Source organism: Octopus sinensis, linkage group LG25 (assembly GCF_006345805.1).
Source record: "Octopus sinensis linkage group LG25, ASM634580v1, whole genome shotgun sequence".
Taxonomy (NCBI): Eukaryota; Metazoa; Mollusca; class Cephalopoda; order Octopoda; family Octopodidae; genus Octopus; species Octopus sinensis.
This window is the reverse complement of record NC_043021.1, coordinates 25,025,714-25,044,996: the sequence shown is the minus strand read 5'-3', so window position 1 is coordinate 25,044,996 and position 19,283 is coordinate 25,025,714. Positions and strand designations below refer to the sequence as shown.

The window sequence follows — 19,283 nt, the reverse complement described above, 5'->3', positions numbered from 1 at the left end:
ATACAGAAATATAAATAAAATGAAATAATTGCTTTTCACTTGAGCACAGGGCCAGCAGATTTAGGGGAGGCGATTAGTTGATCCCATTGACCCCAATTTTGTGACTGGTACTTTATTTTATTAACCTCAGGCTGGTGGGATGGAAGACCAAGTTGCCCTCGGCTGAATTTGATCTCAATAAATGAAAAATCTTGGTACATGGGTGGACATGTTAATATTTATAAGAAAGGGAAATGGTATTAAGTGATGTCCATGCCTTTCCCACAACTTGGAGGTCCAGCAATAGAGAGCAACAGAATAAGTACTGGGCTTAAAATTAAGTTCTGGGTCAATCTGTTTGACTAAATCCTTCATGGCCACAGTCTAATGACTAAAACAAGTCAAAGACAATTAATGAATAATTAAAAAAAACCCAGTCATTTAAGAGTGACCAACTGAAGACGATGACCAAACACGTCACGTGTCAGTAACAGCAAGAGAAACATAATAGTAATAATAAGGGTTTCAAATTTTGGCACAAGGCCAGCAATTTTGGGAGATGGGGTAAGTCAATTACATTAACCCCAGTGTTCAACTGGTACCTTTTTTGTAAACTCTGCAGACCTCAGCAGAATTTGAACTCAGAATGTGAAGGTGGACAAAATGTCACTAAGCATCTTGACCAGCAGGCCAACGATTCTGCCAGCCTTAATAATAATAATAATAATAATAATAATAATAATAATAATAATAATGAGCATACCCTGTGATCATAATATATCGGCGAAAGAGTTTGACAAGCTCAGAAAATATAAAGACCTGCTCATTGAAATTGAGAAAATGTGGCATCTCAAGGCGGTTACAATACCAGTGATCATAGGAGCACTAGGAATGATCAAGAAGGGAACCGAAAATTATATGAGAATGATCCCTGGCTTACCATCCCTGCAAGAAGTGCAAAAGATTGTCCTAACTGGTACATCACACGTATTGAGAAGAGCATTGTCGCTGTGAGAACTATTACTACCCATGTATTTTAATTTAACTTTAAAAAAAAAAAATGAACGAACTAGTGAGTTTAGTTTAATGGCCTACCAATGTATACTATGAGTTTCTTTGCCCTAGGAGTCGGGAAGACACTCGGCAAGAAATGGAAGCAAATTTGAAAGAAGAGAAAATAATAATAATAATAATACTCACTGGTTGTCTCATTGCGTAATGCATCATTGATTTTGATTGAATGAGTGGCATCGAGAGAGATATATTTCACATAGATGCTAACAGCATCCTTTTCTATACCTGAAGAAAGAAAAACCAAGAGGCAAAGATGAAGCAGTAAGAGAAAGTGGGTGACTACTTCTAACAAAGACAACAGTGACCCTTTACAAGGTTTCCAAGGTTTTTGCCTTTTTTTAATTCTAGAGGAATCTGAAAGTGTTGAGCAGATAATTCGTTTGAGAGGAAATGCCAACAAACATCATCCCCAGTTGCAGCTCGTTTGCAATCAAGAACATTCAGTTGGTAGCTGGAAGTTCAGCACGGATTGTAAACGTTCACACACACACACACACACACACACACACACACACACACACACACACAGATAAAGATATATGTAAATATATATGTGGTGGTGGGCATATGTACGGAGGGGGTGTCACATGTGTGAATATGAATATGGGAGCATATATATGTCATACATTTACATCTGTATGTGTGCAAGTATATACATAAGTATGTGCATGTATATACACACACACACTTACGTACGTATGTATGCATATACGTATGTATGTTTGTATTTGCCAATAGATGCAGAAGACAATGATATCCCAGGCAAACAGACGAGGTAGACACTTGCATCCCACCCAAACACAGCTGACAATGATGTCACAAGCAGTCAAAGCAGACAGTTGTACCACAAAGACATCCACAGACATAGAAGATCTTAGAATCACAAACAGAAATTGCTGACAAGAAGAAAGAACAAAAAACCACGTCCCACGATCCTCAGAGAAGAATAAAGAGAATTTGAACTCACTGCTAAGTAGTTTAGTTCCTAATTTGTTGACCTGCCTGTCGGAACTGCTGTTTTCTGTACTAGTATTGCATTCCTCCTTTTTACTGGTACCATCATCTTTGGTAATTTGTCCTAACTTTACAGCCTGGCAACTGTCTTTTGCAGTGGCACCACAGTCATCGTTCACCACAGAAGAATTTGATAATTGTGTGTCATCTGCAAGTTGAGAAGCCCCCAGATGTGAGCTCTTGTCAGAGTCTGTGTGTTTATTTGAGCTGTTTATCAATATGCTGTCTTTATCACTTGTTAAAGATCGTGGAAGACCTTGTCCCTCCACCATGTCTGCACTCGGGAAAAGTCTACTGTCGGCAGCGCATGGGGAAGAATAGCTGGGAGAAGACGATGTGGACGACGAAGAGGTCGCCACCGTCGTCGTCGTCGTAAGTGGTGGAGTTGAAGAGAAAGCTGAAGGGAGAGAACTCGGTGGATTGACTTGGCACTGATTGTCATGCAAATGATTGCAGGTATCTGAAGCTAGAGGGCGGCATGTGGAACTGGTTTCTCCAGCTGGTGTCTCGTCAGTTACAGCAGATGAAGACAGGAAAGAGGGTGAGAAAACAGAAGTTGCATCGGATGTTGCAGTAGCAAGGGTTGTTTCTGCTTCTATGAACACTTCCGCTGGAGAAGAGGACAATGACAAAGAACGGCTGGGGGACGATGTGCTTCCAGCCAGAGACATTTCTGTCAGAGAGCTTTTAGCCAGGGCATTCAAGGAATGGGTTCGTATACGAGTCCAGGCAGCTGTTTGGAAACTCTTTGCATCCAGCCAAAACCGAACATACTGACCGGCATTCTGTGATTCCATGAAACTAATAAAAGACGGAAGGGCCTCTTTATCATGGAGGATTTCTAAAAGTGTCTTGGAAAGTCGCGATGATGTCCGCATCGGTGATTCTATCTGAGAGTTACTTACACCTAAGAAAGAGAAAAGAAAATGACATGACAGCTTCTTCAAATAAAATCAGAATGAACATCTCTTTTTTCTTTTTCACTCTGGAACCATTTTTACCATTATCTTCCCTGTTTAATTGCACTTCTCATCAACAGCAACATATTTGAGCATTTAGTAAAGAGATTCCTAAATATTAGAAAACTAGGGGCAATATTTCTCAAGCATGACACACACAGATATTGATATCAACAGAATTAATTTACGAATGCTTATTATCATTATTATTTTCATTAATGAAAATGGTGGAATGGCAGGGATGAAAGAGGGAACACAAACTAAAATCCATGCATCTGGAAAATATTGCTCCCTTTTTAAGGGTGTGATTTGAGGGAGATTTAGTTGTTATTTCTAGCAGGTAACTCATGTGTATGGCAATTTCCTCTGCATTGTTAGGCACCATTTGTGGGTGTACAATTCAACCTTGAAGATGGTGGCAATGGTGGGGGTCACTAACGAGAAGGCCATTGGCTTGATTAGTGCTCAGATCGTTTAGTCCTGCAGCTAAAGGCTACCTTCAAAGATATCCACAACGTCCTTCCAAGTAATAGATTAGCATTTACATAATGCTACCAAAACTGGACATAAAGCACCAACTTTAAGGATTTGTCACATCATTAATCTTATTTTCTTTAATCCTAAGTGACATTAATCCTCCAACGGATGCTCTACAGATTTCTGACAATTTGGTGAAAATTGGTTTCTTTTACAAACAACATAAAATATTGATTACCAATATTGGCACAAAACCAGAAGTTTTGAGAAATGCAAAATCAATCAAATTAATTCCAAAATTTGATTGGTATTTCTTTTATTGATCTCAGTTGGCAAAATGTTAAAGTGAGCTCTTGTAGAATTTGAACTCAGAACAGACCAAACATCTTGTGGGAGGAATTCAGTAGATGAACACTATGCAGAAGCCTGTAGTGTGTGTGTATGTATGTGTGTGTGTGTGTGTGTATTTGTCTGTATGTATGTATGTGTTTATGTATGCCTGTGTTTATGTGAGTATCTATGTATATATGTATGTGTGTCTCTATGTATCTAAGCTGGGCAAAGCCCTGCTTTAGCAGAGAAAAGGGCCTGACAATATTTGTTGCTATTACTTAACATCCACCATTAGAAAGGGTAGGTGGGTCCTGGACCGGGAGTATGTGTGTGTTTATGTTCTACTTTCTCCATGTCCTGTAACTTAGTGGTTTGACAATCAGAGATCAATCAAATAAGCACAAGGCTGAAGTAAATACTAGTGTCAATATGACTAAGAATATACAATTGATACCCCAGAATGGCCACAGTCCAGCAGGTGTAACCAGTCAGGTGCTAGTCTATGGGACTAGGATAGTGACCATCCAAACAAATCACCCAGCCCGGTGATCAAGGCATTCAAGGAGGAGCGGGGAGGTGGGATATAATTAATTTACTGACCTGACTCTGCAAGTTCTTTAATTAATTCAGAATTTAGCAACAAAGACTGAGGCCGGTTGGATCTGTCTGGGGAGAAACCAGCTTCTTCATCATCTGAAAGTGGAGTAGGCAGTTAATGTTAAAGAAATAATTAACCCTTTTCTTACCACATACTGTTACTTTTGCTAATATATTTCTGTTGAATTAATTTTTTTGACAATAATGAAGAATTTAGTCGAATAACTTTGTCAGTATTAAGCTGATGTTTGGAACATTAATTAAAGTGAAATTTTTAATAAAAAGGTTTTGATTTATATCAATTTAAAATAGGAAGTTTGTACCATAAAACCAGGTTTGATGTACCAACAGAGTAAAAAGAAATATGATGGAAAGATCTGGAAGCTATATCACAACTAGGATATTTCTATCAAGATACTCCCATTGCCACGCTTTCAATTAATTTCGGAAACTCTGAAGAATTTAGTAAAATAACTGTTATTGTAAAGCTGGTGTTTGGAACAGAAATTTACATGAAATAGCTGTGATACCAGTGCCAGTGGCATGTAAGAGAACCATCCGAACGTGGCCGTTGCCAGCGCCGCCCCGACTGGCCTCCGTGCCGGTAGCACGTAAAAAGCACCATCCGATCGTGGCCGTTTGCCAGCCTCGTCTGGCACCTGTGCAGGTGGCACGTAAAAAGCACCCACTACACTCACGGAGTGGTTGGCATTAGGAAGGGCATCCAGCTGTAGAAACACTGCCAGATAAGACCGGAGCCTGGTGCAGCCTTCTGGCTTCCGAGATCCCCGGTTGAACCGTCCAACCCATGCTAGCATGGAAAACGGACGTTAAACGATGATGATGATGATGTTGATGTAAGAAAGTTTTTAGATCTCTTTAAAATGGGAAGTTTGTATTATAGAAGCAAGGGTAGCCCCAAGCAGGTTGGTAAGACAAGGGTTAAATGAGTAATTAAAATAAACTGCTCACAAATACATAATTATGAAGCTTTCACAGAAAACTGGGAAAAATCAGCAATTGGAGACGAGGAAAGGAATTTAAGGTAAAACATGACAATCTTAAAGACCAGTGATTTTGAGGGGAGGGGTCAGTCAATTACAATGATCCCAGTTCTTACAATGATCCCGGTTCTTGTGCTTTATTTCACTGACTGCAAAAAGATGAGAGGCAAAGCAGACCTCAGCAGGATTTAAATTCAAAACGCAGCGACCTGAAAGAAATACTGCTTTGCACTTCGTCAAACACTCTAAAAATTCTGCCAACTTAGGAATAATAATAATAATAATGGTTTCTAATAAAGGAACAAAATCTAGAATTTTAATTGATTATATTGACCCCAGTGTTTGACAGGTACTTGTTTTATTACCCTGAATAGGATGAAAGGCAAAAAAGACCTTGGTAGGATTTGAACTCAGAACACAAAGAGCTGGAAGAAAAGCTGCTAAGCATCTTTGTCCAACACCCTAATGATTCTACCATCTTGTTGCCCCTCAAAATCCAAAGTGAAAAGCTGCAACTCACTACAACGTCCATTGCGGGTCGTAGAACCATTGGCAGAGGTCTTCCCATTTGAAAGTGACGGCGTCTCTCCAGCCCAGCTCCTTCGATCTAATTAAAAAACAATTAAAAAAACAAAAGATGATTACAAAGGGGAGTAAATGATTAAATTGTCAGTAATTGTTTTGTTAGAACACAAACCAAGAATTCATAAAGAATCAAAGATTTCTTTAAAAATGTCTTTTGAAGTCCACTGCCAACGACCACTACTACTACTACTACCACCACCACCACTACTACTACTACTACTAATACTACTACTACTACTTATACATCCTGCTGTCCATAATTTTCACACAAACATACAAATGCATTTTTACTATTTTACAGGGTCCAGAAATTGAACTGGAGCCCAGCTGGAGCACTGCCCCTCAAGAGTTCATTTAGTTTGATGTGTCTTGGGGGCTGGGGGGGAGGGGCAGGAGTTTACTTCAGAATGGATGTAACATGTGAAAAAGACTTGTAATAAAGTTTTAATTAAAACTCCTCATCCTCATGATTTCAACAAGGGTCAGGCAAGAGCACATCGGGAGAGGGGTTTCCTTCCGCCAGATGCCCATCTTGTTGCCAGTTCCTTCTTGTTTCCAATGGAATATAATAATCTCCCATTCGACTGAAGAACAAATGGCTCAGACATGTCTGCATGGAGAACTGGAAACAAACGACACCTTAGGAACGAGCCCTTTGTATACAAGACCCACTGACGAAAGCCACTGAGGACCTTTCTGAGGGTGTAATTAACTATTTACTGTTCACACTAAGAAAGCAACAAAATAAACCAAAGCGCCCTCTTTTGTTTATGCAATGTGTAAAGTTGAAGGGTAATAACTCTTGAAAACATTAGACATTAATACCAGCAGTTTGAATCAACAACAACAACAGCTTCCAGCATGGCTGTGAGGTCAAGAAGCAGGCTTTGCAACCATGTGGTTTTGGGTTCAGTCCCATTGGGTATCTTTAACTATAATCCTGGGCCAACCAATGCCTTACTTGTGAGAAGCCCATTGTGTGCATGTGTGTGCACGTATATGTTTTGTGTCTGTGTTTTTCAACCCTCTACTGCTTGACAACTGGTGTCGGTTCATTTACATTCTTATAACTTAGGTGTTTAACAAGAGAACCAATGTACCAGGCTTGAGACAAATATTCGAGTCACGTTGTATAAAGATTGTTCATCCACCAACAAAACAAGACTAATGTCTTCTCAGAAAATGGCCCCAAAACGTGGACAATGTGAATCGAGGCTGATTTTGGGGTCAATCAAAGCCCAGAACAGCAACAACTGAAATGCCTTATCTATTACATGTTTCAGTAATTGCACTGTGAGGCCATGCTGGGGTACCACCTTGAAGGGTTTTAGTTGAACAAATTGACCCTAATATTTATTTTGTTTTAAGTCTGGTACTTATTCCATCAGTCTCTTTTGCCAAACAGCTAAGTTACGGGGACATAAACGAACAAGCATGGGACACTAACAACATACTATACCTAGTATAAATGTGATTGTTTTATCATTATATAAGATATACATAGACATACAATTTTTCCTGTTATGTACAATAAATATATAAATACATTTTATATATATATATATATATATATATATTGTATACATTAGTTATGTTACAGATTGTTTACATGGAATTATCAGATGTCACTACTATCACTTGCAGCTAATCTATTTCAAAAATTTTTTTAAACACTACCAAAAAACATGTACAGCCAACTTAATTGCCATAGCAACGAGCATAGTTGAATGCAAGGTTTCAAGGGTGCAAGCGGACAGACAAGGGAGTGTCTGTTATGATGTGTTCGTTATTAGTGTTCGTTATGATGTCATCTGGCAAAGAGATGAATAGTAAAGTAGGGCAGTAAGTGTAGGAAACAATTGAGCCAAGAGTTAACAGAAGGAGAGGATTGGGCAGAGATTGAGAAAAACAACGTCTGTGGAAAGAGCAGAGAGAGAGTCAAATAGATGAACAAGAGCCTGGCTGGATGTGCTTAACTCTTTTGTCTTTCTATTGAAATACATCATTGCCTTACTTTCAATTTTATTTGAAAATCCTGAATAATATTGGTTTCAAATTTTGGTACAAGGCCAGCAGTTTCCCGGGGGTTGGGGATAAGTTGATTACATTGGTCTCCTAGGGTTCAAATGGTACTTATTTTATTGACCTCAAAATGACAAAAAGCAAAGCTGACCTTGGTGGAATTTGAACTCTGAACATAGAGGGACTAAGCATTTTGCCTGGTGTGTTAATGATTCTGCCATCTTACCTAATATTAGGTGCAGGTGTGGCTGTGTGGTTAAGAAGTTTGCTTCCCAGCCACGTGGTTTTGGGTTCAGTCCCTCTGTGTGACACCTTGGCCAAGTGTCCTCTACTATATCCCAGAGTCAACCCAAGCCTTGCAAATTAATTTACAAGATGGAAGCTGAAAGAAGACTGTTAGTCTCACTGTGTGGTACGTCAGGTAAATGTCTTCTACTATAACCCTGGACTGACGAACCTTGTGAGTGAATTTGGTAAGCACAAACAAGAAGAAACTTGTGTGTGTGTGTGTGTGTGTGTTTCCCTGTCTAGACATCATGTGCTAGTTGTAAGTGAGGGTCACTGTTATACAAGCAGTGTCATTTGTTTCCAGTCTTCTGTGAAAACAGGTCAGGTCATACCTTGCTTGGAAACAGATGAGAGAGTTGGTGACAGCAAAGGCATCTGACTGTAGAAAATTTGCCCCAACAGGTTCTGTCTTATTCTGTCAGGACCTGACACGTTAAATGTTTCCCCGAGGGGAGGCCTTCTGCTGCTCCAGCATCTTGTGGCTTTTGAATTGTCATTGATGCTTCTGTAACCTTGCTTTTTTTCTAAGTAGGAACATTGGCTCTACATAAACCCATTTTTACCCCTGGGAAGGGGTGATCCAGATTAGTTTGGCCTCTTTCCTGTGATCTGTCCAACAATGGGTGACCCTGCTAAGAGATTGCACTTCAGTAGCTTGGCTCAATGAAGCACACAAGACTGCAGCATTTACTCTGTGGCAAATATCTCTATCTTAGATTATTCTCTATAATCACTTAATATTTATTTAAACTCCATATTGAATGGGTTGTGGAGAGAAGAGATATTATCTCTTTAACCCTTTAGCATTCAGTTTTCTCTGTCAAATTCATTCACATTGCTACAATTATCTCATGGCTTTGCAATTTCGAAGCTGTGATTGTCTATTTTTAGAATGGCAGGGTAAGATAGGTGTGAAAGGCTGAATCAGGCCAGTTTTAATTTAAAATAGGTAGAATATTTGGCCCAGTTATGGCTGGTTTAAGTTCTAAGTCTGGTCCAAATATTCTACTTGTTTTGTGCTGAAATTGGCCAGCTTCTGCTTCTTGCACCTATCCTGCAATGTCCTCAAAACCTCATAGCTATGAGACAATGCATGATTGACTGCAATGGAAACCTTGACAGAGTAATCTGAATGTGAAGGGGTTAAAGGTTGTACTGAACAGAAATGTTTTTGTGGACAACATTTTTCTCAAGTCAAATGAACCGATCCTATAGAAGTCTTGAGACATTGTGGCTTTATCTTATGTTTACGATAAAAGAAAGAGGAGTGTTAGTGGAGAGAGAGAGAGAGAGAGAGAGAGAGAGACGGGGGTTGGGGCGAGTGAGTGACAAGGAGTGAAAGAGGAGGAGGGGGAGATGGTTAGACAAAGTGTAGGAAATCAAGAGAGAGACTGAGTAGCAAACACTTTCCAAAAGACTGGCGAGAGAGAGAGAGAGAGAGAAACAAAGCTTAGTTGTGTATAAAGAAGAAGAAGAAGGAGAAGAAGACAACAATAAAGATTTTAAAAAGTTGGGAAAAGAAGTCGGAATAACAGATGAAAGGAAAAAGAGAGAGAGAGAAGAAAGAAGAGAGAAGAAATAGAAATTGGTTCATAAAGATAACAAAAGACAGATTCTGAAGAAATTATTGATGATCTGAATTGGCAAATAAATAAAATATGAAAAAAATCACTGGTTTCATCAGATTCTTGACTTGTTTTTTTCTATTTCTATCGTTATTTTAACATTCACTTTTAAAAGGAGAAAATACAAAGGTGTGTGTGTGTGTGTGTGTAACTGTATGTATAATTGTGTGTGTGTGTGTGTGAGTGTGTAACTGTATGTATAATTGTGTGTGTGTGTGAGTGTGTAACTGTATGTATAATTGTGTGTGTGTGTGAGTGTGTAACTGTATGTATAATTGTGTGTATGTGTGTAACTGTATGCATAATTGTGTGTGTGAGTGTGTGAGTGTGTAACTGTATGTATAATTGTGTGTGTGTGTGTGTAACTGTATGTATAATTGTGTGTGTGTGTGTGTAACTGTATGTATAATTGTGTGTATGTGTATGTGTGTAACTGTATGTATAATTGTGTGTGTGTGTGTAACTGTATGTATAATTGTGTGTGTGTGTGTGTGTGTAACTGTATGTATAATTGTGTGTGTCTGTGTGTGTAACTGTATGTATAATTGTGTGTATGTGTGTAACTGTATGTATAATTGTGTGTAACTGTATGTATAATTGTGTGTGTGTGTGTGTAACTGTATGTATAATTGTGTGTAACTGTATGTATAATTGTGTGTCTGTGTGTGTGTGTAACTGTATGTATAATTGTGTGTGTGTGTAACTGTATGTATAATTGTGTGTAACTGTATGTATAATTGTGTGTGTCTGTGTGTGTAACTGTATGTATAATTGTGTGTATGTAACTGTATGTATAATTGTGTGTATGTAACTGTATGTATAATTGTGTGTGTGTGTGTAACTGTATGTATAATTGTGTGTGTGTGTGTAACTGTATGTATAATTGTGTGTATGTAACTGTATGTATAATTGTGTGTGTTGTGTGTGTAACTGTATGTATAATTGTGTGTAACTGTATGTATAATTGTGTGTCTGTGTGTGTGTGTAACTGTATGTATAATTGTGTGTGTGTGTAACTGTATGTATAATTGTGTGTAACTGTATGTATAATTGTGTGTGTCTGTGTGTGTAACTGTATGTATAATTGTGTGTATGTAACTGTATGTATAATTGTGTGTATGTAACTGTATGTATAATTGTGTGTGTGTGTGTAACTGTATGTATAATTGTGTGTGTGTGTGTAACTGTATGTATAATTGTGTGTATGTAACTGTATGTATAATTGTGTGTGTGTGTGTAACTGTATGTATAATTGTGTATGTGTGTGTAACTGTATGTATAATTGTGTGTGTGTGTAACTGTATGTATAATTGTGTGCGTGTGTAACTGTATGTATAATTGTGTGTATGTAACTGTATGCATAATTGTGTGTGTGTAACTGTATGTATAATTGTGTGTGTGTGTAACTGTATGTATAATTATGTGTGTGTGTAACTGTATGTATAATTGTGTATGTGTGTGTAACTGTATGTATAATTGTGTGTGTGTGTGTGTGTAACTGTATGTATAATTGTGTGTGTGTGTAACTGTATGTATAATTGTGTGTATGTAACTGTATGTATAATTGTGTGTGTGTGTGTAACTGTATGTATAATTGTGTGTGTGTGTAACTGTATGTATAATTGTGTGTGTGTGTAACTGTATGTATAATTGTGTGTGTGTAACTGTATGTATAATTGTGTATGTGTGTGTAACTGTATGTATAATTGTGTGTGTGTAACTGTATGTATAATTGTGTGTGTGTAACTGTATGTATAATTGTGTGTGTGTGTGTAACTGTATGTATAATTGTGTATGTGTGTGTAACTGTATGTATAATTGTGTGTGTGTGTAACTGTATGTATAATTGTGTGTGTGTTTTATAAGTCTTGTTGTTGTATGAGTATGATAATGATCCCTCAAAGTCAATCAGATCCATCACCAGGGACATGGGAGTGCCTGAGTTTCTTATCAGGCAGGCATTGCATGAAGACATTCAGTATTCCTCATACAAGATGAGAAAGGGTCAATTTTTATCCCAAGCTATCAAGAACAATAGGAAAGACCATGCTATGAAGCTTTTGAACAAACTGAAGCATCCTCTCCAACTGAACATGCTTTGAAAACTTCTGCCAGGATCAGATGGTCAACACACAGAACAACCATTGGCATGCCGTGTCCCCAAAACATGTACCGAGAGTGAGAAAAATCAAACATCCAGTCAACATCATGGTGTTTGAAGTGATCGCTAGTGATGGCGACATTTTACCCCAATCATTTTCCCACATGGCCTCAGACTCAACATGGGGGCCTACATCAAATGGTAGTGCTGTCCTGGGTCAAAAGAATGGCTGCTGGAAGACCCTATATCTGGCAAAAGCACTCTGTCACACAAGCAGGAGGACCCAGACGTGGATGTCAGACAATTTCTGCGACCACATCACCCCTAAAATCTGGCCACCTAATTCTCCAGACTGCAAACCCCTTATTATGTGTGGAGCACAGTTGAGTGAGAAACCTTGTAACACCAAAGATGAATTGAAGGCAAGGATCATGGCAAAAAAGTTCTTTTTAAATTTAAAATATGCTCTCCATTTTCTACACTGCTCTTCCATCTTTCTGGTAGACTTGCAAGGTCCCTCTTCCAAAGTTCATTTGTCTGTGATGAAAAATATTCCTCCAGTATTCTTCTGACCTCATCTAATGAATTCGTGTTTTCCCATCTAAATGATTTTGAAGGCTGCTGAATAAATGATAATCAGATGGAGCAATGCCTGGCAAGTATGGTGGGTGGCACATCATTTCCTATTCAAACTGCTCCAGCCTTCCATTGATATTGCTGCACCTCTTATGTGTCCATAGCTTACACTGGGTACATCTTATAGAGTTTCTACCTACACCTCTACTACAGATCGAGTAGGGCCATCTACCTGAATGGATTTATGGTTTGGCTGCCTTCCTACTTATTAGGACTTTGGTTTTAGCTAGGTTGACTCTAAGGCCCTTCGATTCTAATCCATGCTTCCACACATGAAACTCCCCTCTAGTTCTGGTAGTGACTCAGCAATTAGAGCAAGATCATCAGCATAGAGGAGCTCCCAGGGGCATCCTGTCTTGAATTCCTCTGTTATTGCCTGGAGGACTATGATGAATAGGAGGGTGCTGAGGACTGAACCTTGGTGGACCCCTACCACTACCTGGAATTCTTCACTGTACTCGTTACCAACCCTCACCTTACTGGCACGTACCTGTACATGGCTCGCACAGCTCTCACTAACCGTTCATCTATCCCTAGTTTCCGCATTGACCACCAGATAAGGGATCGGGGGGACCCTGTCAAAGGCTTTCCCCATGTCAATGAAAGCCACACACACACAATAATTTGGTCAACAAAACTTAATGCAAACTGCATTGATCGAAACCTGAATTTTTGACAGAAAGAACCAAATGAAGACAAAGGAGAAATAAAATAATTTCTAATTCAAAATATTTAAAAAAAATCTTCGTCTGCAGAAATTAAATAACAACAACAAAAGCAAAGACAAACTCCTTCATTTCTATTTACTGCAGTAAAAATATCAAATTTTTTTTGCAGCTGTTCCATTTTTGTGTTATATTGAACAGATGATTGTGTATGAGGTGTGTGTGTGTGTGTGTGTGTGTGTATGCATATACATGTATGACTATAGTATGAGTATACATACATGAATACAACGTATGTGTTTGTACATTATATATATATATAAATCATCATCATCATCATCATTGTTTAACGTCCGCTTTCCATGCTGGCATGGGTTGGACGGTTGGATGGTTTGACTGGGGACTGGTGAGCCAGATGGCAAACGATGCTGGTGTGTTTACGTCCCCGTCACTTAGCGGTTCGGCAAAAAGAGAGTGATAGAATAAGTACTAGGCTTACAAAGAATAAGTCCTGGGGGCGATTTGCTCGACTAAAAGGTGGTGCTCCAGCATGAGCACAGTCAAATGACTGAAAAGAGTAAAAGAGTATATCAATGAGTGGCTGTTAAGAAGTTTGCTTCACAACCACATGGCTCTAGGTTCAATCGCAGTACATGACATACCTTGGGAAAGGGTCTTTATGTGTCACCTGCACAGGAGCCAGTCCAGTGGCACTGGCAACGCACTCGCTCGAATGTTGTTTTTCACGTACCACCAGCACAAGTGCCAGTAAGGCGATGCTGGTAACAATCACGTTTGAATGGTGCTTTTTACGTGCCACCGGCACGGGGGCCAGTCAGCGGCCCCGGCAATGATCACACTTGGATGATGCTCTTAGTGCTTCACGAGCACGGATGCCAGTCATCGAATTTGATTTCGATTTCACTTTCCTCAACAGGTCTTCGCAAGCAATAGTTGTATATGTGTATACATATTTGGATATAGTTACCTACATATATGGCAGGTATGCACAGAAGTGTGCACTCACCAGAATTACATGAGAACCATGTGTTCACGAAAAAACCATCAACACAACAAATAATGACAAAGATGTTGAGTAACGACTATTGATAGCTTAATGAACAGCCTGGCACAACAATTAAGTTTTCTTGGCTATTTCTCAGTTTGAATTTCAAATTTAAACATCCCATTAAAGACCATCTCTTTATCTTGGCATAGATGAATACTTACAACTACATTTTGGGAACACGAGAGGAGGGTGCAGTTATTGGCCGCATGCCTTGCCTAGTTGTCTCCACATGATGGCTGCAAGTGAGCATCATCATCATCATCATCGTCATCGTCCAAGCATGGTTATTCATTTCCAGCCTCCCATAGAAAAAAACATGTCTGGCCACGGTGAAATATTACCTTGCTTGAAAACAAGCGAGAGTTGCTGAATGGAGGGGCACTTGCCCACCCTACACCATAATAAAATCTACATCAATAAATTGCATCAGATCTATGCAAACATGAAAAAGTAGATGTTAAAATGGTAATGATTATATATGTATATATATATGAGGAGGCGCTAAAAAAATGTCTGGCTTTGGGTTAAAGAAAATAGAGAAGGATCAGTTAATCATGGGTTTATTCAACATATTCCCCTCTCAGATTGACACACTTATTCCAGTAGTCCTTTAGTTTTTCTAAGCCCTGTAAAAGAACTAGAAAGGTTGGGCCTCCAACCAAGCCCTTTCACAATACCCTTAAAGCTAGGAATTTTTCAGCAAGCTAAGAAGCTTTTTTTTTTTTTAAATTTTTTGTTGCAACCTTGAGACCCTGGGTTTGACCCTACATCAATCACAGCACATTAGGCAAGAATTTTCTAGTATCTTCTAACAGCTGTTCTCTTTTTAACCACAGGTTGACCAATGCCTTGAGACCGAAATTTGTCACACAGAAATGTCTTTTCTCTTTTCCTTGTTTCAGTCATTGGACTACGGCCATGCTGGAGCACCACCAGTACTTATTCTATCAGTCTCTTTTGCCAAATTGAAAATCATGGGGATGTAAACAAACCAACAACAGTTATCAAGGTTTTAATTTAGATAATTTCAAACAGGAAGTTTGTAGGTGAAAGCAGGTGGCTTAGTGGTTAAGGGGTTTGGCTCACAGTTCGATTCCTGGTATCGTATCAAGTCCTGAACAAGACATTTTACTTCACATTGCTCCAGTCCACTCTGCTGGCAAAAATGAGTTGTACCTGTAATTCAAAAGGGTTGGCATGTCTATGGAGTACTCAGCCACTTGCACATTAATTTCACAAGTAGGTTGTTCCGTTGATCAGATCAAATGGAACCCTTATCATCAAAACTGTCAGAGAGTCGGGTTTCATATCACCAGGGGCATTGTCAGGGGCTCATCTATGGGATTAACCTAAAACTATGTATTTTCAAAACAAACTTCTTAAACCCATTTCTTTACTACCCACAAGGGGCTAAACCCTACCAGTGTCCACTTTTCCATCTCCAACAATTCTAAGTTTGTTTAATTATATTCAAGACAACCCTAACTCTTCTCAGACATTAAGGAATATAGCCTGCGTCAGCACCACAATGGTAAAAAGCTGCAAAGCGCCTGGCTGTAGAAACCTTGCCAGATGAAGGTGGAGCCTGGTGCAGCCTCCTGGTTAGCCAGTCCTCAGTCAAACCGTTCAACCCATGCCAGCATGGAAAGCAGATGTTAAACAATGATGATGTTGACAGTGGTGATATATACATATATATATATATATATATATATATATATAAACAGAGAGAGGGGGGGGGCTTTCCTTGAATGTACCACACAGTGAGATTGAACCTAGAATGGAATGATTGCAAATGGAACTTCTTCTTCGCCATAGAATGACATCAATAAACAGGTAATCGAATGAAAAGCACTCAAAAGATGCATGTGCAACAAATGTGCACCAGTTTCAACACAGTGCAACAGAATTGCACTAGTTTTGCATTAAGAACGCCAAATATTGTTCTGCTAAATGCTTCACTAAGCAAAATGGATCGAGATCAATAAAAGATATTGGAATTAGTAAATCACCATCAGCATCATCATCACTACCATTTTCCACCACTACCACCACCACCACCACCATCACTAGCATGAGCCATAGAAGGAGCCTCTATATGGCCATTCAGTGCTAGAAATAGTAACCAAACCCTCTAGTCTGTGTTTCTCAACCTTTTTACCCTTGTGTAACCCTTAAAATAAATTACATATCACAAAGAACCCCTGCATAAAAAAATTATATACCATATCTTTCTCATATTTTCTTCATCATAGTTCACGTGGTAAATATCACACACACACACACACACACACACACACACACACACACACACACACATATAGTACACGGTGTCTATAAATTACAGACATCTGTAATATATCCCCAATGGTTACTCTTTTACTTGTTTCAGTCATTTGACTGTGGCCGTGCTGGAGCACCGCCTTTAGTCGAATCAAATCGACCCCAGGACTTATTCTTTGTAAGCCTAGTACTTATTCTATCTGTCTCTTTTGCCGCACCACTAAGTGACGGGGACGTAAACACACCAGCATTGGTTGTCAAGTGATGCTGGGGGGACAAACACAGACACACAAATACACATATATATATACACATATATATATACATATATACAACGGGCTTCTTTCAGTTTCCATCTACCAAATCCACTCACAAGGCTTTGGTTGGCCCGAGGCTATAGCAGAAGACACTTGCCCAATGTGCCACGCAGTGGGACTGAGCCAGAACCATGTGGTTGGTAAGCAAGCTACTTACCACACAGCCACTCTTGCGCCTATATTTTTTTAATAACATAATAGGTTAGATAGGATGATGCCTATATTACAATAACCAATAATATGCTGTGCGTCTATAGCAATATTACGATCATGAAATTAGCATTAGTTTATCTCACTCTTTCTTGCAGAACCCTAGGGTTCCAGGGAAACCCGGTTGAGAAACGCTGCCTAAAACCAACACACTCACACACACAAAGAACACATTGGATAATATTAGTGCTGGACATAAGAAAAGAGGGGTTGGTCACAGTTGGAATGCTTTTAATTACCAGTTTGTTCTATCAAAGTGAAATTAGCTTCATACCAAGTTGAGGTTCTAAACTTTTATCAGAAATAATCAATCAGGGGATACATAAATCTCGCCATCATCTTGTTATGTGTATCTGTTAAAGTTATTCCATTCTGTAGTAAAATCTGTCATTAAGTCCGTTATATTGTCCACCTGATGGCCACCCTAATAATTATCTCTTGATTGCACATTCTTCAATTAGGGACTGTTAGGATAGCAGAATCCATAGTCATACTGACCATTGATTAAAGGAGGAAGGAAGTGGTGCACATGGGTGGAAGAGTAAATAAGCCTGGGGCTATAGGCATAAAAGAAGTAGTAGTAATAGCAACGGTGGTAGTAGCCATAGCAGTAATGGTGGTAGGGGTAGGAGCAGCAGCAGCAACCGTAGTAGTAGTAGTAGTAGTAGTAGTAGTAGTAGTAGTAGCGGTGGTGGTAGTAGTAGTGGTGGTGGTAGTACCTATTTCAGAGCATTTGTTGCTTTTCAATTCTTTTAATTTTGTTCCAATTGTTTTCAAATTTGGTGTATTGGTGTAGTTTTGTATACTAAATATGGAAATGTTTATTTTTGCCATAAATTGATAAAAAGTTAATAACATTTAAAATTTTCAGTAGTAGTAGTAGTAGTAATGATGATGTTTGAATAGAAATTGTATTACAGATATTATTAACACTCGTAATATTAACAGAAGCTATACTAACAGTAACAATAGTTCTACTAAGATATTAAAGGTTTGCTTTGAGAGGAGATTGTCAGTTGATGTTATTGATCTCCACTTCATGACTGGTACGTTATTGATCTCGGAGGGACAAACGGAAAAGTTAATCAGAGTTGGATTTCGATTCAATCCTCATCATCCTTTAACATCCTTGTTCCAAGGTGGTATGGGTTGGGCAGTTTGACAGGATCTAGTTCCTACAGCTGGAGACCCTTCTTAACACCAAACACTTCCCAGTAAGTACTGGTTGTGTTTTTTGTGTGTGTGTGTGTCACCAGCACTTGTGAGGTCACCATGCAGATTGCAGGACTACGAAACTTGAGAGGCAGCTCTATGTTATGAGAGAAAGGGCCAAAGCAGAACAGGTTTCTTGCTGTAGAGGGGCCACAAGGCTACTTACATTATAAATGAGTAGGGGTTGACTGGGATGGAACAAGGAAAAGATAAAAGTACCTCCATATATACGTGTGTGTGTGTGGGGGGGATCATCATCATCATTATTTAACATGATTTTTTGGTGCTGGCATGGGTTGGACAGTTTGACAGGAACCAAAAAGCTGGAGGATTGCACCAAGCTCCTATGTTTGCTTTGGCATGGCTTCTATGGATGGATGCCTTTCCTAATAACAACCACATCCCAGAATTCACTAGATGCTATTGTCATTCATGAGACAAGACAGCCTTGACTGAGTGGGGGGGGGCTTGTATCGAAGGAGGTGAATTTATGATAGAAGGACAGGAACAGGTGTCTTGCTGAAGAGGAGAGAGAGAGAGAGGACAATGAAAGGGACAATACAGAGGGGAAAAGATAATTAAATCCAAATAGTGTCAAATCATAACAATTATAGTAATCCTTTCCATAAAGCCAGTAATTTTGAGGGGAGGGGTATAGGTTGATTACATCAGCCTTTGTTCTCAATTGATACTTATTTCATTGACCCTGAAAGGATGAAAAGCAAAGTTGACCTCAGTGGAATTTGAACTCAGAATGTAAAGAACTGGAAGAAATGCTGCTAAGGGTTTTGTCTGGCATGCCAATCTGTTGCCTTCATGATAATAATAATTCT

General features: G+C 39.1%; 1 protein-coding gene across 4 annotated transcripts in view; it reads right to left on the bottom strand.

Moving 5' to 3' along the window:
• LOC115224291 (A-kinase anchor protein 10, mitochondrial-like) overlaps positions 1-19,283 on the bottom strand; it is a 58,144-nt gene that overhangs the window by 18,658 nt on the left and 20,203 nt on the right. For 2 of the 4 annotated variants that reach the window (XM_029795117.2, XM_036513236.1), the window contains 4 exons: positions 5,958-6,044; positions 4,437-4,529; positions 2,021-2,974; positions 1,180-1,278 (listed from right to left, as the gene is read on the bottom strand). In XM_029795117.2, coding sequence (XP_029650977.1) covers positions 1,180-1,278; positions 2,021-2,974; positions 4,437-4,529; positions 5,958-6,044 — 1,233 coding nt within the window. The remainder of the gene's footprint in view (positions 1-1,179; positions 1,279-2,020; positions 2,975-4,436; positions 4,530-5,957; positions 6,045-19,283) is intronic. The other 2 variants (XM_036513234.1, XM_036513237.1) reach the window with 1 other exon arrangement.